At 49.4% G+C, this 24,298-nt stretch overlaps 1 protein-coding gene across 1 annotated transcript in view; it reads left to right on the top strand.

Moving 5' to 3' along the window:
• The window catches only part of PCP4L1 (Purkinje cell protein 4 like 1), a 130,615-nt gene that overhangs the window by 76,311 nt on the left and 30,006 nt on the right, over window positions 1-24,298 (top strand). Inside the window, exon 2 of the mRNA XM_073637615.1 lies at window positions 4,461-4,518. Coding sequence (XP_073493716.1) covers window positions 4,461-4,518 — 58 coding nt within the window. The remainder of the gene's footprint in view (window positions 1-4,460; window positions 4,519-24,298) is intronic.

Raw genomic sequence — 24,298 nt, 5'->3', positions numbered from 1 at the left:
CGAGCCTGGGCGGAGTCGCCTCCGAAGCGAGGAGGTGCAGAAAGCCGGGGTCCGGGGTAGGATACCATGGTATTGGTGGGCAGCGGAGCTGCCGGATTGCGAGTCATGGCACTGGCGGTGGTTGCTGGTGGAGCAGTCAGAGTGTCCAGGCGAGAATTGACATTCCGCAGGTGACCCAGGATGGACTCCTGTTGGGACCTCTGACGGGACAGTTCATGACAGAGGTCCGAGAGCGAGGGAGCTTGGGTGCCACCGGGTTCCATGGCCCGAGCAAACTGTAACGGGTCTGGGAGGCGGAACCTCTGAGCTACTATACAAGGGGGCGGTCCTTGTAAGGGAGCGGGTGGCGACCAGGGTAGACGGGCAGGCAGTCACAGCAGGTGACTGGGACAGTCTCTGAATGAACGGACAGGAGGTCACGGCAAGTGACCGGGGCAGTCTCTGGATGAACGGGCAGGAGGTCACGGCAAGTGACCGGGGCAGTCTCTGGATGAACGGGCAGGAGGTCACGGCAAGTGACCGGGGCAGTCTCTGGATGAACGGGCAGGAGGTCACGGCAAGTGACCGGGGCAGTCTCTGGATGAACGGGCAGGAGGTCACGGCAAGTGACCGGGGCAGTCTCTGGATGAGCGGGCAGGAGGTCACGGCAAGTGACCGGGGCAGACTCTGGGTAAAGGATTGGTACGACCTGTGGCGGCAGATGATAGACGTGAGCTCCCAGGTGAGCAGGCGAGAGTCTCTGGATAATCGGGTGGTCACAGCATGTGACGGCGGAGCCTCCAGGAAGATCAACAGACAGGTAGCAGATGAGCGCTCCCAGGTGAGCGGGCAAGAGTCTCTGGAATAGCAGGTGGTCACAGCACGTGACGGCGGAGCCTCCAGGTAGGCAAGCAGGCAGGTAGCGGAGGAGCGCTCCCAGGTGAGCGGGCAGGAGTCTCTGGAATAGCAGGTGGTCACAGCACGTGACGGCTGAGCCTCCAGGAAGGCTAGCAGGCAGGTAGCAGATGTGCGCTCCTAGGTGAGCGGCCAAGCTGGTCCATAGACAGACTGACAGGAGTAGGAAGGCAGACCGTCGGACCTCAGGCTAGCAAGCAGGTAGCAGGAATATCAGGCAGGAAACAGACAGCAAACTGGCAGGACTCTGGCAGGAATCAGGCAGGTAACTGGCAACGGGACCTGAGGGCTGAAACAGAGTAGTGAACAGTGCAACAACATTGCTCGGGCACCTCCATTTTGGAGGAGGTGCCTTATATATGGTGAAGTCATCCGGCCATTGGCCGGGGACTCCTTAGGACGGCGCGCGCGGCCCCTTTAAGAGGGAGGGAGCGCGCGCGCGCCCTAAGCACAGTGGCCGGGAAGGAGCGCGCGCTGCCAGCCGGGAGGAGGACGCCGGGCTCGGAGCAGAGAGGTGAGGGGAACAGCGTCCCTGCCTAGCAGAGGGCAAGGACGCCGACGCTACATACAGCAGTATTATCATCCAGAGGTTATTCTCATACACAGCAGTATTATCATCTAGAGGTTATTCTCATATACAGCAGTATTACCATCCAGAGGTTATTCTCATATACAGCAGTATTATCATCCAGAGGTTATTCTCATATACAGCAGTATTATCATCCATAGGTTATTCTCATATGCAACAGTATTATCATCCAGAGGTTATTCTCATACACAGCAGTATTATCATCTAGAGGTTATTCTCATATACAGCAGTATTACCATCCAGAGGTTATTCTCATATACAGCAGTATTATCATCCAGAGGTTATTCTCATATACAGCAGTATTACCATCCAGAGGTTATTCTCATATGCAACAGTATTATCATCCAGAGGTTATTCTCATACACAGCAGTATTATCATCTAGAGGTTATTCTCATACACAGCAATATTACCATCCAGAGGTTATTCTCATATACAGCAGTATTATCATCCAGAGGTTATTCTCATATACAGCAGTATTATCATCCAGAGGTTATTCTCATACACAGCAGTATTATCATCCAGAGGTTATTCTCATACACAGCAGTATTACCATCCAGAGGTTATTCTCATACATAGCAGTATTATCATCCAGAGCTTATTCTCATACATAGGAGTTTTATCATTGAGAGGTTTTCTCATACACAGCAGTATCCAGAGGTTATTCTCATACACAGCAGTATTATCATCCAGAGGTTATTCTCATACACAGCTGTATTCTTGTTATCATCTTTCTCCTTATTCCTGAGGTTCAGATTCAGGTTTATGTACAGAATATACTTTCAGGAAGACATATGTGCTCGATTCTGTCATAAATAACGGATATTTACAACTTCTACACCAGGGACCCTCACAGAGAAAATATTTGCAGGCACACCATGGCCGGGGACATGTTCTAAAAAATGTCGCTGTCATTTCTCATCCCTGAGGAACATTCTCACTGGGCCCCGGGGGGCCCCATCATCTACAGCTTCATTGTCTATTAGCCCTTGTCATCTATGATCCTAATCATAAAGTGATTAGGAGCGTCTGTCACATCCCGGCCTCCTCGCTGTCACATTATGTCTACAGGAATATGGATTTTGTTCCAGAAGCCGCTGCCAACGTCCATTTATAACATGACTCCACGCACGTCACAGACGGCTGCCAGTACCAGATGGATCATCACATGAGAGCAGCCAGGACTATGGATATACTGTATATATACATTACAGACCAAAAGTTTGGACACACCTTCTCAATTAAAGATTTTTCTGTATTTTCATGACTATGAAAATTGTACATTCACACTGAAGGCATCAAAACTATGAATTAACACATGTGGAATTATATACTTAACAAAAAAGTGTGAAACAACTGAAAATATGTCTTATATTCTAGGTTCTTCAAAGTAGCCACCTTTTGCTTTGATGACTGCTTTGCACACTCTTGGCATTCTCTTGATGAGCTTCAAGAGGTAGTCACCGGAAATGGTCTTCCAACAATCTTGAAGGAGTTCCCAGAGATGCTTAGCACTTGTTGGCCCTTTTGCCTTCACTCTGCGGTCCAGCTCACCCCAAACCATCTCGATTGGGTTCAGGTCTGGTGACTGGAGGCCAGGTCATCTGGCGTAGCACCCCATCACTCTCCTTCTTGGTCAAATAGCCCTTACACAGCCTGGAGGTGTGTTTGGGGTCATTGTCCTGTTGAAAAATAAATGATGGTCCAACTAAACGCAAACCGGATGGAATAGCATGCCGCTGCAAGATGCTGTGGTAGCGATGCTGGTTCAGTATGCCTTCAATTTTGAATAAATCCCCAACACTGTCACCGCAAAGCACCCCCACACCATCACACCTCCTCCTCCATGCTTCACGGTGGGAACCAGGCATGTAGAGTCCATCCGTTCACCTTTTCTGCATCGCACAAAGACACGGTGGTTGGAACCAAAGATCTCAAATTTGGACTCATCAGACCAAAGCACAGATTTCCACTTGTCTAATGTCCATTCCTTGTGTTCTTTAGCCCAAGCAAGTCTCTTCTGCTTGTTGTCTGTCCTTAGCAGTGGTTTCCTAGCAGCTATTTTACCATGAAGGCCTGCTGCACAAAGTCTCCTCTTAACAGTTGTTGTAGAGACGTGTCTGCTGCTAGAACTCTGTGTGGCATTGACCTGGTCTCTAATCTGAGCTGTTAACCTGCGATTTCTGAGGCTGGTGACTCGGATAAACTTATCCTCAGAAGCAGAGGTGACTCTTGGTCTTCCTTTCCTGGGGCGGTCCTCATTTGAGCCAGTTTCTTTGTAGCGCTTGATGATTTTTGCAACTGCACTTGGGGACACTTTCAAAATTTTCCCAATTTTTCGGACTGACTGACCTTCATTTCTTAAAGTAATGATGGCCACTTGTTTTTCTTTACTTAGCTGCTTTTTTCTTGCCATAATACAAATTTTAACAGTCTACTCAGTAGGACTATCTGCTGTGTATCCACCAGACTTCTGCACATACAACTGATGGTCCCAACCCCATTTATAAGGCAAGAAATCCCACTTATTAAACCTGACGTGGCACACCTGTGAAGTGAAAACCATTTCTGGTGACTACCTCTTGAAAGTCATCAAGACAATGCCAAGAGTGTGCAAAGCAGTCATCAAAGCAAAAGGTGGCTACTTTGAAGAACCTAGAATATAAGACATATTTTCAGTTGTTTCACACTTTTTTGTTAAGTATATAATTCCACATGTGTTAATTCATAGTTTTGATGCCTTCAGTGTGAATGTACAATTTTCATAGTCATGAAAATACAGAAAAATCTTTAAATGAGAAGGTGTGTCCACACTTTTGGTCTGTACTGCGTATTCCATGGAGATGCAGATGACAGAAATAAAATATATGTACCAACGAATAACTCTGATCCCATCCTGCAGAGCACATCATCAGGGAAAATATGGAGGAGAATGAAAATACCGCTTCTGACTTATAGTATAACCGTTATCTATTCCAGCTACGAGCCAACAGTGACCTCCCCTCATCAAACCCAGCCGCCATGAACGAGGAGAAGGGTGAGTATTATAGTAGTTATATGCTTGTACATAGTAGGCAGTATTATAGTAGTTATATTCTTGTACATAGGGGGCAGTATTATAGTAGTTATATTCTTGTACATAGTAGGCAGTATTATAGTAGTTATATTATTGTACATAGAAGCAGTATTATAGTAGTTATATTCTTGTACATAGGAGCAGTATTATAGTAGTTATATTCTTGTACATAGGAGCAGTATTATAGTAGTTATATTCTTGTACATAGGGGTCAGTATTATAGTAGTTATATTCTTGTACATAGGGGCAGTATTATAGTAGTTATATTCTTGTACATAGGAGCAGTATTATAGTAGTTATAATCTTGTACATAGGGGGCAGTATTATAGTAGTTATATTCTTGTACATAGGGGACGGTATTATAGTAGTTATATTCTTGTACATAGGAGCAGTATTATAGTAGTTATATTCTTGTACATAGGAGCAGTATTATAGTAGTTATATTCTTGTACATAGGGGGCAATATTATAGTAGCTATATTCTTGTACATAGGGGCAGTATTATAGTAGTTATATTCTTGTACATAGGAGCAGTATTATAGTAGTTACATTCTTGTACATAGGGGGCAGTATTATAGTAGTTATATTCTTGTACATAGGGACAGTATTATAGTAGTTATATTCTTGTACATAGGGGACAGTATTATAGTAGTTATATTCTTGTACGTAGTAGGCAGTATTATAGTAGTTATATTCTTGTACATAGGAGGCAGTATTATAATAGTTATATTCTTGTACATAGGGGGCAGTATTATAGTAGTTATATTCTTGTACATAGGAGCAGTATTATAGTAGTTTTATTTTTGGACATAGTGGGCAGTATTATAGTAGTTATATTCCAGTACATAAGAGCAGTATTATAGTAGTTATATTCTTGTACATGGGGACAGTATTATAGTAGTTATATTCTTGTACATAGTGGGCAGTATTATAGTAGGTATATTCTTTTACATAGGAGCAGTATTATAGTAGTTATATTCTTGTACATAGGGGCAGTATTATAGTAGTTATATTTTTGTACATAGGAGCAGTATTATAGTAGTTATATTCTTCTACATAGGAGCAGTATTATAGTAGTTATATTCTTGTACATGGGGACAGTATCATAGTAGTTATATTCTTGTACATGGGGACAGTATCATAGTAGTTGTATTCTTGTACATAGGGGGCAGTATTATAGTAGGTATATTCTTGTACATAGGAGCAGTATTATAGTAGTTATATTCTTGTACATAGGGGGCAGCATTATAGTAGGTATATTCTTGTACACAGGGGCAGTATCATAGTAGTTATATTCTTGTACATAGAGGGCAGTGTTACGCTCGCGCCCGGACTGACTGGCGTGAGCGTGATTAGTGATCCCACTGTACCATGAACCGAGGAATACCTGGAGGTGCGTAACTAAGTATCAACCCGATCCGACCAAGGTTGCACGGCGGCTCAGTCGACTTCGTGAACCAGAGAGGAACCGAGCAGAGGGACCAGGTGCTACTCCTGGTCAGACCCCGGTCACAGCTGTTGACCCACACCGGGGAATGCAGGAACAGGCAGGTTAGACTGGCATGTAGACAGGTGGGTACTGGCAAACACGGCTGGTATGCAGACAGGTGGATATTGACAGGCACAGCTGGTATGCAGACAGGTGGGCACTGGCAGGCACGGCTGGCTTGCAGACAGGTGGGTACAGGCAGGCACGGCTGACATGCAGAGATGCGGCTACTGGCAGGTAGAAACGCAGGCAGGATAGGGACCAGTACAGACTGGGATACAGGAACGGAGCCGCTGGTGCGGTAGACAAGCAGAGCGGAGCAAAACCCGCAGATGTGGTGAAAAAGCAAAGCAGAGCAAAACCGCAGATCCGGTGAACAAGCAAAGCAGAGCAAAACCGCAGATGCGGTGAACAAGCAAAGCAAAGCAAAACCCGCAGATGCGGTAGACAAGCAAAGCAGAGCAAAACCCGCAGATGCGGTGAACAAGCAAAGCAGAGCAAAACCCGCAGATGCGGTGAACAAGCAAAGCAGAGTGTAGCATCGGTGTCTCTGCCTCCTGCCCGGCAGAGACGCCGTCCCCCTTACTGCCGCGGTCCTGCTCCGGCGTCTTCTGGCCTCCCTGCAGCTGCTGCCGGTGCACGCAGCTTCCCTGGCCCTGCGCTTAGGGCACGCGCGCGCTCCCGCCCTCTTAAAGGGGCCGCGCACGCCGTCCTAAAAAGTCCCCGGCCAATGGCAGGAGGACTTCCCCTATAAAAGGCACCTCCTCCAATATGGAGGTGCCCGTGCAAGGTTGTTGCTCTGTATGCTAAACTCTGCTTCAGCCCACAGGTCCCGCTGCCTGTCTGACTACCAGTCTAGTCCGTCTGACTATCAGTCTAGTCTGCCAGCCTGATTACCAGTCCAGCCCGACAGTCTGCTTACAGCCCAGTCCGCTAGTCTGTCTATGGGCTTGGCCAGTCCGCTTATCCGGAGCCTCCACCTGCTACCTGTCTCCGCCTGCCAAGGACACTCTCCAGCCCGACGGTCTGCCTCCGGTCAAACCCGCCAGTCTGTCTATGGGCTAGGCTAGCCTGTCTACTTGGAGAACTTGCCTGTTACCTGGAGGCTCCTGCCTGCACCTGCCGTGTATACCTAACAGCCTACCTAGAGGCTCCTGCCTGTCACTTGCCGTGACCACCAGACAGCCTACCTAGAGGCTCCTGCCTGCACCTGCCGTGTATACCTGACAGCCTACCTAGAGGCTCCTGCTAGTTTCCTGCCATGTCTGCCAGCCCGTCTGCCCGGATCTCTCGTCAGCCTGCCTGCCGTGCTCATCTGCTGTACCGGTCAGTCTCTGCCTTCTGACCCGTGGGAGTCACCTGCTCTCATACAATGTCGGTCCCCAGAGTAGCACCTGGTCCCTCTGCTCGGTCCTTCCCTGGTCACTGAGTCGATTGAGCCACCGTACGGCCTTGGTCGGTCCGAGTTGATACCTAGTTACGCCCCTCTGGTCCCTCCTTGCACCAGCAACACAGAGGTTCCACCACCCGGATCCATAACAGTTTGCACGGGCCATAGAACCCGGTGGCCCCCAGACCCCCGCTTTCTCTGACCTGCACCAGGAGGTCTTACGTCAAAGAGTTCAACAGGAGTCGGTCCTGTCCTTTCTGCGGTCTATTAACTCTCGCCTTGGCGCATTGTCCGACCCGTCTGTGTCCATCTCTGGTCAAGCGACGCCTGCTCCCGCGGCACCGCAACCCAGTCCTATTATGGCGTCCGGCTATGGACCCCGGCTCTCGACACCTCCACGTTTTGCTGGCAACCCCGCTTTAGCTCGGGGTTTCAGAAACCAGTGCACCCTGCACTTTGAACTCTTGGCACACCAGTTCATCTCCGACCGGGCCAAGGTGGCATTCATCATGTCCCATCTCACTGGAGAAGCACTGGCATGGCTAAATCCCCTGTTGGAGAGAGGGGATCCCCTGGTGTCCGATCTATCGTCTTTCCTCGCTGCTTTCCGGAAAGTCTTCGATGAACCAGGACGAAAATCCTCTTCTGCCTCCTCTCTGCTACGTCTCCGCCAAGGGAGTCTCGCCGTGGGCCAATATGCCATACGGTTCCGTACCCTAACTTCTGAGCTTGCCTGGGACAACGAGGCCCTGGTGTCCATCTTCTGGGAGGGTCTTTCTGGTCGGATTAAGGACGAGTTAGCCGGCCGGGACATTCCTACCACCCTGGATGACCTGGTGTCACTAGCAACCCGGATTGACATTCGTTTCCTAGAACGTGCTAAGGAGACTACCCGGGAGAGAAGATTTCCTCGTCTTGCTCCTGTTTTCCAGAAACTGGCTTCCCAATCAGCAACTCCCCGGGCATGCTCGCCCGAACCTATGCAGATCGACCAGACCAAGATGGTCAAATCTCGCCAAGAGACACGCCGAGCCGAGGGGAGCTGTTTCTACTGTGGTAGTAAGGAGCACCTGATCCGTTCCTGCCCAGTGAAGCCGGGAAACTCCAGTGTCTAGGACCGCTCGGAGAGGTCATCCTAGGCAAAAGTAAATCCTCTCCATCCTTGACTTTATCCGTCTCTATTTCCTGTGGAGAGAACCGCTTCTTTGAAACCGCACATCTGGATTCCGGAGCCGCTGGGAATCTCATATCCCAGTCCCTCGTAGAGAAGTATCAGATTCCTACCAAACCTCTGGCTGAACCATTGGCAGTCACTTCCGTGGATGGAAGGCTCCTTCTGGTGACCATCTTGCTCGTCACAGAGGCCGTAACCCTGCAGGTGGGAATGCTGCACTCAGAGAGGATCTCCTTCCATGTGCTTTCCGGACTCTCTCACCCCCTTTTGCTAGGTCTACCCTGGCTACAGAAACATGAACTCGTTCTGAATTGTCAATCCGGTGAGGTGCTCCGTTGGGGGCAGGATTGCCATGAGACCTGTTTGATTCCGGTGCGCCAGGCTCGACCCCCATCTACTTCAACTAATTTACCCGGTCTACCAGCACCCTACTGGTCCTATGCTGATGTCTTCGACAAGAAGGAGGCAGAGACTCTTCCACCCCATAGGCCATATGATTGCCCTATCGACCTGATACCCGGTGCCACTCCACCCCGTGGACGTATCTACCCGTTGTTGTTGGCCGAAACCCGGGCCATGTCGGAGTACATCGAAGAAAATCTGGCTAGGGGATTCATCCGGAAATCTTCCTCCTCGGCTGGAGACGGATTCTTCTTCGTTAAAAAGAAAGACGGTTCACTACGTCCGTGTATCGATTATAGAGGACTCAACCAAATCACTGTCAAAAACAAATACCCCCTGCCGCTCATCTCTGAGCTATTCGACTGCCTTAAAGGCGCGAAGATCTTCACCAAGCTCGATCTTCGTGGGGCGTATTACCTGGTCCGGATCCGCCAAGGAGACGAGTGGAAGACTGCATTCAATACCCGGGGCGGTCACTATGAATACCGTGTGATGCCCTTCGGTCTCTGTAATGCTCCCGCCGTCTTCCAAGAATTAGTTAATGACATCTTCCGTGACCTCTTATATTCTTGCGTGGTGGTGTACCTGGACGACATCTTGGTCTTCTCTCCGGATCTTCCCACACATCGGAGGAATGTTCGTCAGGTCCTGCTTAGGCTCAGGCCGAATCACCTATATGCAAAATTTGAGAAGTGCCTCTTCGAGCAGTCCTCTCTTCCGTTCCGGGTTATATTATCTCTAAGACTGGTCTACGGATGGATCCTGAGAAGGTCTCTGCCGTCTTAAAGTTGCCCCGTCCGGAGGGGTTGAAGGCGATTCAGCGATTCCTGGGCTTCGCCAACTATTACCGTCTCTTCATCCCACATTTCTCTCCCGGAATGCTCCCATCTCTGCGCTCACCCGAAAGGGAGCAAATCCTAAGGAGTGGCCGTCCGAAGCGGAGGAGGCATTCCTCTCCTTAAAACAAGCCTTCTATTCTGCCCCTGTGCTGCACCGCCCGGATAGCAACAAACAGTTCTTTCTGGAGGTTGATGCTTCCTCCTCTGGAGCCGGAGCGGTGCTCACCCAGAAATCTCCATCCAGGAGAATGGTAACCTGCGGCTTCTTCTCCAAGCTCTTCTCCTCGTCTGAGCGCAACTACTCCATAGGAGACCGAGAACTGCTAGCCATCAAATTGGCACAGGAGGAGTGGCGTTATCTGCTCGAGGGGACTCTGCACCCGGTGGTCATCTATACTGACCACAAAAACTTGGCTTATCTTCAGAACGCCCAAAGACTCAATCCTCGTCAGGCCCGGTGGTCTTTGTTCTTCGCCCGCTTTAATTTTACCCTACATTACCGCCCGGCGGACAAGAACGTTAAAGCAGACGCCTTGTCCCGATCCTTTCTGTCTTCTGATCAAGCGGAGGAGCCTATGCATATCATCGATCCCTCCAAAGTGATGAATGTGGCCCCCTTGGATCTGCCTCGTCTCCCACCCGGTAAGACTTTTGTAGCGGTTCCGGATCGTAAGAAGGTTCTCCACTGGGGTCATTCATCCAAATTAGCCGGCCATGCTGGCCAGAAGAAGACCTTCCTGCTCATTACCCGGCATTACTGGTGGCCAACCCTGCGCCAGGATGTGGTAGACTTCGTCACGGCCTGTTTGTCCTGTGTCCGCAACAAGGTTCCCAGACATCTTCCTGCCGGCCATCTCCTGCCTCTTCCTGTACCTGCTGCCCCGTGGCAACACATTGCTATGGTCTTTATTACGGATCTCCCTGTTTCTGCCGGTTGTACGGTCATTTGGGTGGTCGCTGACCGCTTTTCTAAAATGGCCCACTTCATCCCTCTGCCTGGTCTCCCATCTGCATCTGTGCTGGCTAAGGACTTCATCCATCACATCTTTCATCTCCACGGCCTACCCCTCCACATTGTGTCTGATCGAGGGGTCCAGTTCACTTCGCGCTTCTGGAGAGCTACGTGTAAGCTGCTGGATGTCACCCTGGATTTCTCCTCTGCTTACCATCCACAGTCCAATGGCCAAGTGGAGCGTATCAACCAGATCCTTACCAGCTACCTCCGGCACTTTGTCAACGCTCACCATTCCGATTGGGTGGAGCTCCTACCATGGGCTGAGTTCTCCTACAACAACCATGAGAGCGAATCTTCTTCCAAGTCCCCGTTCTTTGTGGTCTATGGTCAACATCCCCGGATTCCGTTTCCCGTTTCCGCTTCTGTGGACAACCCGGCCGCTGAGTCTCTGGTCAGCGAATTTTCCACTATTTGGGAGGATACTAGATCCGCACTTCTCCAATCCTCCGAGCGGATGAAGAAGCATGCTGATAAGAGACGTCTGGACCCACCTCAATTCCGTCCGGGAGACAAGGTTTGGCTCTTCTCCAAACATGTTCATCTCAACATACCCTCCTATAAGTTGGGTCCACGGTTCATCGGCCCATTTGAAGTCCTCAAGCAAATCAACCCAGTGGCCTACAAGTTAAAACTCCCGGCCACCTTACGGATTCCCAACTCCTTCCACGTATCTCTCCTCAAACCAGTTGTGCTTAATTCTTTTTCCGACAATCCAGGTACCTCCCCAGCTCCGGTCTCCGCTGAGGACGTCTATGAGGTAGAGTACATTCGGGCCACCAAGAGGGTAAGAGGAAAAAACTTTTTTCTGGTGGGTTGGAAGGGGTTTGGCCCAGAGGAGAGAACTTGGGAACCCAGGGAGAACATCCACGCCCCGCTTCTCCTTAAAAAATTTCTTGCTGGCCTGAAAAAGAGGGGGCGTAAAGGTGGGGGGGGTACTGTAGCATCGGCGTCTCTGCCTCCTGCCCGGCAGAGACGCCGTCTCCCCTACCGCCGCGGTCCTGCTCCGGCGTCTTCTGGCCTCCCTGGAGCTGCTGCCGATGCACGCAGCTTCCCTGGCCCTATGCTTAGGACACGCGCGCGCGCTCCCGCCCTCTTAAAGGGGCCGCGCGCACCGTCCTAAAAAGTCCCCGGCCAATGGCAGGAGGACTTCCCCTATAAAAGGCACCTCCTCCAATATGGAGGTGCCCGTGCAAGGTTGTTGCTCTGTATGCTAAACTCTGCTTCAGCCCACAGGTCCCGCTGCCTGTCTGACTACCAGTCTAGTCCGTCTGACTATCAGTCCAGTCTGCCAGCCTGATTACCAGTCCAGCCCGACAGTCTGCTTACAGCCCAGTCCGCTAGTCTGTCTATGGGCTTGGCCAGTCCGCTTATCCGGAGCCTCCACCTGCTACCTGTCTCCGCCTGCCAAGGACACTCTCCAGCCCGATGGTCTGCCTCCGGTCAAACCCGCCAGTCTGTCTATGGGCTAGGCTAGCCTGTCTACTTGGAGAACTTGCCTGTTACCTGGAGGCTCCTGCCTGCACCTGCCGTGTATACCTGACAACCTACCTAGAGGCTCCCGCCCGTCACTTGCCGTGACCACCTGACAGCCTACCTAGAGGCTCCTGCCTGCACCTGCCGTGTATATCTGACAGCCTACCTAGAGGCTCCTGCCTGTCACTTGCCGTGACCACCAGACAGCCTACCTAGAGGCTCCTGCCTGCACCTGCCGTGTATACCTGACAGCCTACCTAGAGGCTCCTGCTACTTTCCTGCTGTGTCTGCCAGCCCGTCTGCCCGGATCTCTCGTCGGCCTGCCTGCCGTGCTCATCTGCTGTACCGGTCAGTCTCTACCTTCTGACCCGTGGGAGTCACCTGCTCTCATACAAGGTCGGTCCCCAGAGTAGCACCTGGTCCCTCTGCTCGGTCCTTCCCTGGTCACGGAGTCGATTGAGCCGCCGTACGGCCTTGGTCGGTCCGAGTTGATACCTAGTTACGCCCCTCTGGTCCCTCCTTGCACCGCAGCACAGAGGTCCCACAACTCGGACCCGTAACACAGAGCAAAACCCGCAGATGCGGTGAACAAGCAAAGCAGAGCAAAACCCGCAGATGCGGTAGACAAGCAAAGCAGAGCAAAACCCGCAGATGCGGTGAACAAGTAAAGCAGAGCAAAACCGCAGATGCGGTGAACAAGCAAAGCAGAGCAAAACCTGCAGATGCGGTAGACAAGCCAAGCAGAGCAAAACCCGCAGAGGCGGTGAATAAGCAAAGCAGAGCAAAACCCGCTGATGCGGTAGACAGGACAGGGCTCTGTTCACATGGAACAGACTGGAGAACACAAGAAGATAGCTGGAATACAGGAGTTAGATACAGAGGCAGGGAAACAGAACGAGCAGAACCAGATACACACAAAGTACTTGCAATGAAGTAGCGAGTGGACGCAAAACAAACAGAAGTAAAGAGACAATGAGTTGGAGTTAGGTGCAGGTTCAGATACTGCAGGAAAAGGGAAAGGTACAGACATAGAGACAAACAGGTAATGGACTAGGACACTGTTCAGACAGGATCTGAACCAGGAACAAGATACAGGAACGAGCCTGGGATCTCAGCCCCCAGGGTGGCGGAAACTGACTAAAGTCACAAGTACAGGTAACAGGCCTCGGTATACAGCCCCCAGGGTGGCAGAAACAGACTAGATACAGGACAGAACCTGGCAACTCAGTTGCAAAGACAAACTGAGTGAAGGTGTTGCTCAGGCCCCTCCTACTGGGTGGAGGGGGTTTAAGTATCCAGTGACTCACAGCAATAGGCTGGGGACGAATTAGGACTGTGCACACGGTAGCTATAAGAAATAAGCAGAAAGCCGCGCAGATACCCTAAGCAATCAGACAAGAGACATCGACACAGCAGGAACTGAAACAAAGAGTGCAGCATGGACTGACAGGTAAGATTGCGGTCTTGCATGGTGGGAGGTGGTGCACCATGCAAGCACGCCGCCAGGAATGTTACAGGCAGTATTATAGTAGTTATATTCTTGTACATAGGGGGCAGTATTGTAGTAGGTATATTCTTGTACACAGGGGCAGTATCATAGTAGTTATATTCTTGTACATAGAGGGCTGTATTATAGTAAGTATATTCTTGTACATAGGGGGCAGTATTATAGTAGGTATATTCTTGTACATAGGAGCAGTATTATAGTAGTTATATTCTTGTACATAGGAGCAGTATTATAGTAGTTATATTCTTGTACATAGGAGCAGTATTATAGTAGTTATATTCTTGTACATAGGGGGCAGTATTATAGTAGGTATATTCTTGTACATAGGAGCAGTATTATAGTAGTTATATTCTTGTACATGGGGGCAGTATTATAGTAGTTATATTCTTGTACATAGGGGGCAGTATTATAGTAGTTATATTCTTGTACATAGGGGGCTGTATTATAGTAGTTATATTCTTCTACATAGGAGCAGTATTATAGTAGTTATTGTAACGGGTCTGGGAGGTGGAACCTCTGAGCTACGATACAAAGGGGCAGTCCTTGTAAGGAAGCGGGTGGCTCCCAGGGTAGACGGGCAGGTAGTCACGGCAAGTGACGGGGACAGTCTCTGGGTAGAAGGGCAGGAGGTCACGGCAAATGAGGGGGACAGTCTCTGGGTAGAAGGGCAGGAGGTCACGGCAAGTGACGGGGACAGTCTCTGGGTAGGGGGGCAGGAGGTCACGACAAGTGACGGGAACAGTCTCTTGACAGGCGGGTGGTCACGGCAAGTGACGGCGAAGCCTCCAGATAGGCTAGCAGGCTTTTAGCAGGTGGACGCTCCCAGGTGAGCGGGCAAGAGTCTCTGGACAGGCAGGTGGTCACAGCAAGTGACGACAGAGCCTCCAGGTAAGCTAGCAGGCAGGTAGCAGGCGGACGCTCCCAGGTGAGCGGGTAAGAGTCTCTGGGCAGGCAGGTGGTCACAGCATGTGACGGCAGAGCCTCCAGGTAGGCTAGCAGGCAGGTAGCAGGCGGACGCTCCCAGGTGAGCGGGTAAGAGTCTCTGGGCAGGCAGGTGGTCACAGCACGTGACGGCAGAGCCTCCAGGTAGGCTAGCAGGCAGGTAGCAGATGAGCGCTCCCAGGTGAGCGGGCAATCAGATCCATAGACAGACTGGCAGGGCTGGTAGGCAGACTGTCGGACCGCAGGAATGCAAGTAGATAGACAAGTATCAGGCAGGTATCAAGCAGGAATCTGGCAGGTAACTGGCAGGTAACTGGCAGGTAACGTAACGGGACCTGAGGGCTGAAGCAGAGTGATAGACTATGCAACAACATTGCTCGGGCACCTCCATTTTGGAGGAGGTGCCTTATATATGGTGAGGTCCTCCGGCCGGGGACTCCTTAGGACGGCGCGCGCGGCCCCTTTAAGAGAGGGGGAGCGCGCGCGCCCTAAGCACAGTGGCCGGTAAGCAGTGCGCGCTGCCAGCAGACCGGGAGGAGTACGCCGGGCACGGAGCGGAGAGGTGAGGGGAACAGCGTCCCTGCCTAGCAGAGGGCAGGGACGCCGACGCTACAGTACCCCCCCCCCTTTAGGCCCCCCCCCCCTTTTTAGGCCAGACAGAAATTTATCAAGGATGAGCGGGGCATGGATGTTCTCCCGGGGCTCCCAAGTTCTCTCCTCAGGACCAAACCCCTTCCAATCCACTAGAAAAAAGGTCTTTCCTCTTACCCTTTTGGTGGCCAGAATGTTCTCTACCTCAAACTCGTTTTCAGCGGAAACCGGAGCAGGAGGCGTACCTGTAGACTTGGAAAAAGAGTTAAGTACCACGGGTTTGAGGAGAGATACATGGAAGGAGTTAGGGATCCGCAAGTTGGCCGGGAGTTTCAATTTATAGGCCACTGGGTTGATTTGTTTGATAACTTCCAGTGGGCCGATGAACCGAGGCCCTAACTTGTAGGAAGGAATCTTAAGCCGGACATACTTGGACGAGAGCCAGACTTTATCTCCAGGACGGAATTGTGGAGGATCCAGGCGTTTTTTGTCAGCGTGTTTTTTCATCCGCTCGGACGACTGAAGGAGTGCGGATCGGGTACTCTCCCAAATGGAGGAGAATCGCTAACGAGAGATTCCGCAGCCGGATTGTCCACCGAGGTGGAGACGGGAAATGGGATCCGAGGATGCTGACCGAAGACTACAAAAAACGGGGATTTGGAGGAAGATTCGCTCTCGTGATTATTGTAAGAGAACTCAGCCCATGGTAGGAGATCCACCCAGTCCGAATGGTGGGCATTAACGAAGTGCCGGAGGTAACTGGTCAGGATCTGATTGATCCGCTCCACTTGACCATTGGACTGTGGGTGGTAAGCGGAGGAGAAGTCCAGGGTGACGTCCAGCAGCTTACATGTGGCTCTCCAGAAGCGTGAGGTGAACTGAACCCCACGATCCGACACGATGTGGAGGGGCAGGCCATGGAGACGGAAGATGTGGCGGATAAAGTCTTTAGCCAGCTCGGGTGCAGACGGGAGACCCGGCAGGGGAATGAAGTGAGCCATCTTGGAAAAGCGTTCAGCGACCACCCAAATGACCGTACAACCGGCAGAGACAGGGAGATCCGTTATAAAGTCCATAGCTATATGCTGCCACGGGGCAGCAGGTACTGGAAGAGGAAGGAGGCGACTGGCTGGCAGATGTCTCGGAACCTTGTTGCGGGCGCAGGACACACAGGCTGAAACAAAGTCTAATACGTCCTTGTGCAGGGTAGGCCACCAGTAATGCCAGGTAATAAGCTGGAGGGTCTTTTTCTGACCGGCGTGGCCAGCTAGCTTAGACGAGTGACCCCAGTGTAGGATCTTCTTCCGATCAGGTACTGTTACGAACGTCTTACCGGGAGGGAGACGATTTAGATTCACGGGGGCCACCTGCATTACTCTGGCGGGGTCAATGATGTGCTTAGGCTCCTCCTCTAGATCAGACACCAGGAAGGATCGGGACAAGGCGTCAGCTTTGATGTTTTTCTCTGCTGGGCGAAAATGAAGAACGAAATCAAAGCGGGCAAAAAACAAGGACCACCGGGCTTGGCGCGGGTTAAGTCTCTGGGCGCTCTGGAGGTAAGCCAAGTTCTTGTGGTCCGTGTAAATAATTACCGGGTGAAGAGCCCCCTCGAGCAGGTAATGCCACTCCTCCAGTGCCAGCTTAATGGCCAATAACTCTCGGTCTCCTGTAGAATAATTGCGCTCAGAAGGGGAGAAGAGTTTGGAGAAGAAGCCGCAAGTTACCATTCTTCCGGAAGACGACTTTTGGGTAAGTACCGCTCCGGCTCCAGAGGAGGAGGCGTCCACTTCCAGGAAGAATTGTTTGTTGCCGTCCGGACGATGCAGCACCGGGGCGGAAGAGAAAGCCTGTTTTAAGGAAAGAAAGGCTTCCTCTGCTTCAGGCGGCCATTCTCTGTGATTAGTGCCCTTACGGGTGAGCACAGAGATTGGGGCAGTCCGGGAAGAGAAGTGCGGTATGAAGAGGCGGTAGTAGTTGGCGAAGCCCAGGAACCGCTGAATAGCCTTCAACCCCTCTGGTCGGGGCCACTTCTGGATGGCAGACAGTTTCTCAGGATCCATTCGTAGGCCGGTCTGAGAGATTATGTAGCCCAAGAACGGAAGCGAGGTCTGCTCAAAGAGGCACTTCTCATATTTAGCGTAGAGGTGGTTCTGCCTGAGCCTGAGCAGGACCTGACGAACATCCCTCCGGTGAGTGAGAAGATCCGGAGAGAAGACCAAGATGTCGTCCAGGTACACCACTACGCAGGAGTAGAGACGGTCCCAGAAGATGTCATTGACCAACTCTTGAAAGACGGCGGGAGCGTTACAGAGACCGAAGGGCATTACCAGATATTCATAGTGGCCGTCCCGGGTGTTGAATGCCGTCTTCCATTCATCCCCCTGACGGATACGGACCAGGTTATACGCCCCACGGAGGTCCAGCTTGGTGAAGATTCTAGCCCCCCTCAGACGGTCAAATAATTCCGGAATGAGCGGAAGGGGGTATTTATTCTTCACCGTGATCTGGTTAAGGCCTCTATAGTCTATACAGGGACGGAGTGAGCCATCCTTCTTTTTGACGAAGAAGAAGCCTGCTCCCGCCGGGGAGGTCGATTTCCGGATAAATCCCCGGGCCAGATTCTCCTCAATATATTCAGACATGGACCGGGTCTCAACAGCGGACAAAGGGTAAATACGCCCATGGGGAGGAGTAGCGCCGGGCATAAGGTCGATTGGGCAGTCGTATGGTCTATGAGGGGGTAATGTCTCTGCCTCCTTTTTATTAAAGACGTCCGCATAAGACCAATAGGGAACCGGAAGACCAGGTAGATTGGCTGGGGTAGGAGAAGGACGGACAGGATGGACGGGAACTAAACAAGTCTTATGGCAGTCCTGTCCCCAGCGAAGGACTTCTCCGGTCTGCCAATCAAGCACGGGTGCATGTTTCTGAAGCCAAGGTAAGCCTAGCAAGAGGGCGTGAGAGAGTCCAGGCAGAACATGAAAGAAGATGCTCTCAGAGTGCAGCATTCCCACCTGCAGGGTTATGGATTCGGTGATGAGTTGGATGGGATGTGGTAAGAGGCCCCCATCTACGGCAGCGACAGACAAGGGTACAGCTAGAGGTTTGGTGGGAATGCGGTATTTCTCTACCAGGGACTGAGAAATGAGATTTCCGGCAGCTCCAGAGTCAAGTTGGGCTAGTTCAAAATAACGGTTGATAGAGACCGACAGCAACAGAGATGGAGAGGGTTTATTCTTGTCTAGGACGACCTCTCTGAGCGATCCTAGACACAGGCGTTTCCCGACCTCTCCAGGCAGGAACGGATCCGGTGCTCCTTACTGCCACAGTAGAAGCAGCTCCCCTCGGCTCGGCGTAACTCTTGACGGGTCTTGACCATCTTGGTCTGGTCGACCTGCATAGGCTCAGGTGAGTGCGCCTGGGGAGTAGCGGGAGAAGTGACAGGTTTCTGAAAGGTAGGGGCTAGACGTGGAAACCTCCTCTCACGGGTGACCTCTTTGGCGCGTTCCTGTAACCGGATGTCAATCCGGGTGGCAAGAGTTATTAAGTCATCGAGAGTGGTAGGTATGTCCCGACCAGCGAGTTCATCTTTAATACGGCCGGACAGACCCTCCCAAAAGACAGACACCAGGGCGTCGTTATCCCAGGCCAGCTCCAAAGCAAGGGTACGGAACCGTATGGCATATTGGCCCACGGTGAGATTTCCTTGATGGAGGCGTAGCAGAGATGATGCGGATGAGGTCTTCCGTCCGGGTTCGTCGAAGACTTTCCGGAAAGCCGTGAGAAAGGCTGGCAGGTTGGACACCAGGGGGTCTCCTCTCTCCCATAGAGGATTTAGCCAAGCCAGTGCCTCCCCCGTGAGATGGGACATGATGAAGGCTACTTTGGCCCGGTCCTGCCATGGTATTGGTGGGCAGCGGCGCTGCCGGGCTGCGAGTCATGACACTAGCGGTGGTTGCTGGTGGAGCAGTCAGAGTGTCCAGGCGAGAGTTGACATTCCGCAGATGACTCAGGATGGACTCCTGTTGGGACCTCTGACGGGACAGTTCATGACATAGGTCCGAGAGCGAGGGAGCTTGGGTGCCACCGGGTTCCATGGCCCGAGCAAACTGTAACGGGTCTGGGAGGTGGAACCTCTGAGCTACGATACAAAGGGGCAGTCCTTGTAAGGAAGCGGGTGGTTCCCAGGGTAGACGGGCAGGTAGTCACGGCAAGTGATGGGGACAGTCTCTGGGTAGAAGGGCAAGAGGTCACGGCAAATGACGGGGACAGTCTCTGGGTAGAAGGGCAGGAGGTCACGGCAAGTGACGGGGACAGTCTCTGGGTAGGGGGGCAGGAGGTCACGGCAAGTGACGGGAACAGTCTCTGGACAGGCGGGTGGTCACGGCAAGTGACGGCGAAGCCTCCAGATAGGCTAGCAGGCGGGTAGCAGGTGGACGCTCCCAGGTGAGCGGGCAAGAGTCTCTGGACAGGTAGGTGGTCACAGCAAGTGACGACAGAGCCTCCAGTTAGGCTAGCAGGCAGGTAGCAGGCGGACGCTCCCAGGTGAGCAGGCAAGAGTCTCTGGAAAGGCAGGTGGTCACAGCTGGTGACGGCAGAGCCTCCAGGTAGGCTAGCAGGCAGGTAGCAGGCGGACGCTCCCAGGTGAGCGGGTAAGAGTCTCTCGGCAGGCAGGTGGTCACAGCACGTGATGGCAGAGCCTCCAGGTAGGCTAGCAGGCAGGTGGCAGGCGGACGCTCCCAGGTGAGCGGGTAAGAGTCTCTGGGCAGGCAGGTGATCACAGTACGTGACGGCAGAGCCTCCAGGTAGGCTAGCAGGCAGGTAGCAGATGAGCGCTCCCAGGTGAGCGGGCAATCAGATCCATAGACAGACTGGCAGGGCTGGTAGGCAGACTGTCGGACCGCAGGAATGCAAGTAGATAGACAAGTATCAGGCAGGTATCAAGCAGGAATCTGGCAGGTAACTGGCAGGTAACTGGCAGGTAACTGGTAACGAGACCTGAGGGCTGAAGCAGAGTGATAGACTATGCAACAACATTGCTCGGGCACCTCCATTTTGGAGGAGGTGCCTTATATATGGTGAGGTCCTCCGGCCATTGGCCGGGGACTCCTTAGGACGGTGCACGCGACCCCTTTAAGAGAGGGGGAGCGCGCGCGCGCCCTAAGCACAGTTTCCGGGAAGCAGCGCGCGCTGCCAGCAGAGCGGGAGGAGGACGCCGGGCACGGGGCGGAGAGGTGAGGGGAACAGCGTCCCTGCCTAGCAGGAGGCAGGGACGCTGACGCTACAGCTATATTCTTGTACATGGGGACAGTATCATAGTAGTTATATTCTTGTACATGGGGACAGTATTATAGTAGTTGTATTCTTGTACATAGGGGCAGTATTATAGTAGTTATATTCTTGCACATAGGAGCAGTATTATAGTAGTTATATTCTTCTACATAGGAGCAGTATTATAGTAGTTATATTCTTGTACATGGGGACAGTATCATAGTAGTTATATTCTTGTACATGGGGACAGTATCATATTAGTTATATTCTTGTACACAGGGGGCAGTATTATAGTAGTTATATTCTTGTACATAGGGGGCAGTATTGCAGTAGTTATATTCTTGTACACAGGGGCAGTATTATAGTAAGTATATTCTTGTACATAGGGGGCAGTATTATAGTAGGTATATTCTTGTACATAGGAGCAGTATTATAGTAGTTATATTCTTGTACATAGGAGCAGTATTATAGTAGTTATATTCTTGTACATAGGGGCAGTATTATAGTAGTTATATTCTTGTACATAGGGGACAGTATTATAGTAGTTATATTCTTGTACTGTACATAGAGGGCAGTATTATAGTAGTTATATTCTTGTACATAGGAGCAGTATTATAGTAGTTATATTCTTGTACATAGGAGCAGTATTATAGTAGCTATATTCTTGTACATAGGAGCAGTATTATAGTAGTTATATTCGTCTACATAGGAGCAGTATTATAGTAGTTATATTCTTGTACATGGGGACAGTATCATAGTAGTTATATTCTTGTACATGGGGACAGTATCATATTAGTTATATTCTTGTACACAGGGGGCAGTATTATAGTAGTTATATTCTTGTACATAGGAGCAGTATTATAGTAGTTGTATTCTTGTACATAGGGGGCAGTATTGTAGTAGGTATATTCTTGTACACAGGGGCAGTATCATAGTAGTTATATTCTTGTACATAGAGGGCAGTATTATAGAAGTTATATTCTTGTACATAGGGGGCAGTATTATAGTAAGTATATTCTTGTACATAGGGGGCAGTATTATAGTAGGTATATTCTTGTACATAGGAGCAGTATTATAGTAGTTATAGTCTTGTACATAGGAGCAGTATTATAGTAGTTATATTCTTGTACATAGGGGGCAGTTTTATAGTAGTTATATTCTTGTACATAGTGGGCAGTATTATAGTAGGTATATTCTTGTACATAGGAGCAGTATTATAGTAGTTATATTCTTGTACATAGGGGCAGTATTATAGTAGTTATATTCTTGTACATAGGGAGCAGTATTATAGTAGTTATATTCTTGTACATAGGGGGCAGTATTATAGTAGTTATATTCTTGTACATGGGGACAGTATCATAGTAGTTATATTCTTGTACATGGGGACAGTATTATAGTAGTTATATTCTTGTACATAGGGGCAGTATTATAGTAGTTATATTCTTGTACATAGGAGCAGTATTATAGTAGTTATATTCTTCTACATAGGAGCAGTATTATAGTAGTTATATTCTTGTACATGGGGACAGTATCATAGTAGTTATATTCTTGTACATGGGGACAGTATCATATTAGTTATATTCTTGTACACAGGGGGCAGTATTATAGTAGTTATATTCTTGTACGTAGGGGCAGTATTATAGTAGTTATATTCTTGTACGTAGGGGGCAGTATTATAGTAAGTATATTCTTGTACATAGGGGGCAGTATTATAGTAGTTATATTCTTGTACATAGGGGCAGTATTATAGTAATTATATTCTTGTACATAGGGGCAGTATTATAGTAGTTATATTCTTGTACATAGGGGGCAGTATCATAGTAGTTATATTCTTGTACATAGGGGGCAGTATTATAGTAGTTATATTGTTCTACATAGGAGCACTATTATAGTAGTTATATTCTTGTACATGGGGACAGTATCATAGTAGTTATATTCTTGTACATGGGGACAGTATTATAGTAGTTATATTCTTCTACATAGGAGCAGTATTATAGTAGTTATATTCTTCTACATAGGAGCAGTATTATAGTAGTTATATTCTTGTACATGGGGACAGTATCATAGTAGTTATATTCTTGTACGTGGGGACAGTATCATATTAGTTATATTCTTGTACACAGGGGGCAGTATTATAGTAGTTATATTCTTGTACATAGGGGGCAGTATTGTAGTAGTTATATTCATGTACACAGGGGCAGTATTATAGTAAGTATATTCTTGTACATGGGGGCAATATTATAGTAGGTATATTCTTGTACATAGGAGCAGTATTATAGTAGTTATATTCTTCTACATAGGAGCAGTATTATAGTAGTTATATTCTTGTACATGGGGACAGTATCATAGTAGTTATATTCTTGTACATGGGGACAGTATCATATTAGTTATATTCTTGTACACAGGGGGCAGTATTATAGTAGTTATATTCTTGTACGTAGGGGGCAGTATTATAGTAGTTATATTCTTGTACGTAGGGGGCAGTATTATAGTAAGTGTTATGTTCTGCTACCAGAGCTAAGGAAAGAGAGGAGATCTGTCCCTACGATAGAACTCAGCTGAATCCCTACGATGTAACAGGGAACCTGATCCTGCGATCAGACCTGCTAAAGTCCTAAGCTAGTCTGTACGGAGACCTATAGATGTGGGGAAGGAATCCCTACAAGTACTAAGGACTGGGAGGAAAATGGGACACCTCCTAACAGAAACAGTAGCAGACAGACAAACAAACAAAATATAAAGAACAAAGAGGTCCGTAGACCAAGCAAACTAACAGAGTTAGATACAGAGCACAGGCTAGCTAGAAAGTAGTTATACAATGAAGTCCAGCAAAGCCAGAAGGGCGGAGCAGGATTAAATAGGCCAACGAGGTCATGTGACCAGCAAAGGAAAAAACCTAAGAGCAAGGTTCTAACAGTAAGTATATTCTTGTACATAGGGGGCAGTATTATAGTAGTTATATTCTTGTACATAGGGGCAGTATTATAGTAATTATATTCTTGTACATAGGGGGCAGTATTATAGTAGTTATATTCTTGTACATAGGTGGCAGTATTATAGTAGTTATATTCTTGTACATAGGGGGCAGTATTATAGTAGTTATATTCTTCTACATAGGAGCAGTATTATAGTAGTTATATTCTTGTACATGGGGACAGTATCATAGTAGTTATATTCTTGTACATGGGGACAGTATTATAGTAGTTGTATTCTTGTACATAGGCGCAGTATTATAGTAGTTATATTCTTGTACATAGGAGCAGTATTATAGTAGTTATATTCTTCTACATAGGAGCAGTATTATAGTAGTTATATTCTTGTACATGGGGACAGTATCATAGTAGTTATATTCTTGTACATGGGGACAGTATTATAGTAGTTATATTCTTGTACATAGGGGCAGTATTATAGTAGTTATATTCTTGTACATAGGAGCAGTATTATAGTAGTTATATTCTTCTACATAGGAGCAGTATTATAGTAGTTATATTCTTGTACATGGGGACAGTATCATAGTAGTTATATTCTTGTACATGGGGACAGTATCATATTAGTTATATTCTTGTACACAGGGGGCAGTATTATAGTAGTTATATTCTTGTACGTAGGGGGCAGTATTATAGTAGTTATATTCTTGTACGTAGGGGGC

This window comes from Phyllobates terribilis, unplaced genomic scaffold, assembly GCF_046119375.1.
Source record: "Phyllobates terribilis strain yellow unplaced genomic scaffold, ASM4611937v1 Scaffold_7__3_contigs__length_470593459, whole genome shotgun sequence".
Taxonomy (NCBI): domain Eukaryota; kingdom Metazoa; phylum Chordata; class Amphibia; order Anura; family Dendrobatidae; genus Phyllobates; species Phyllobates terribilis.
This window is presented reverse-complemented; position numbering and strand designations above follow the sequence as displayed.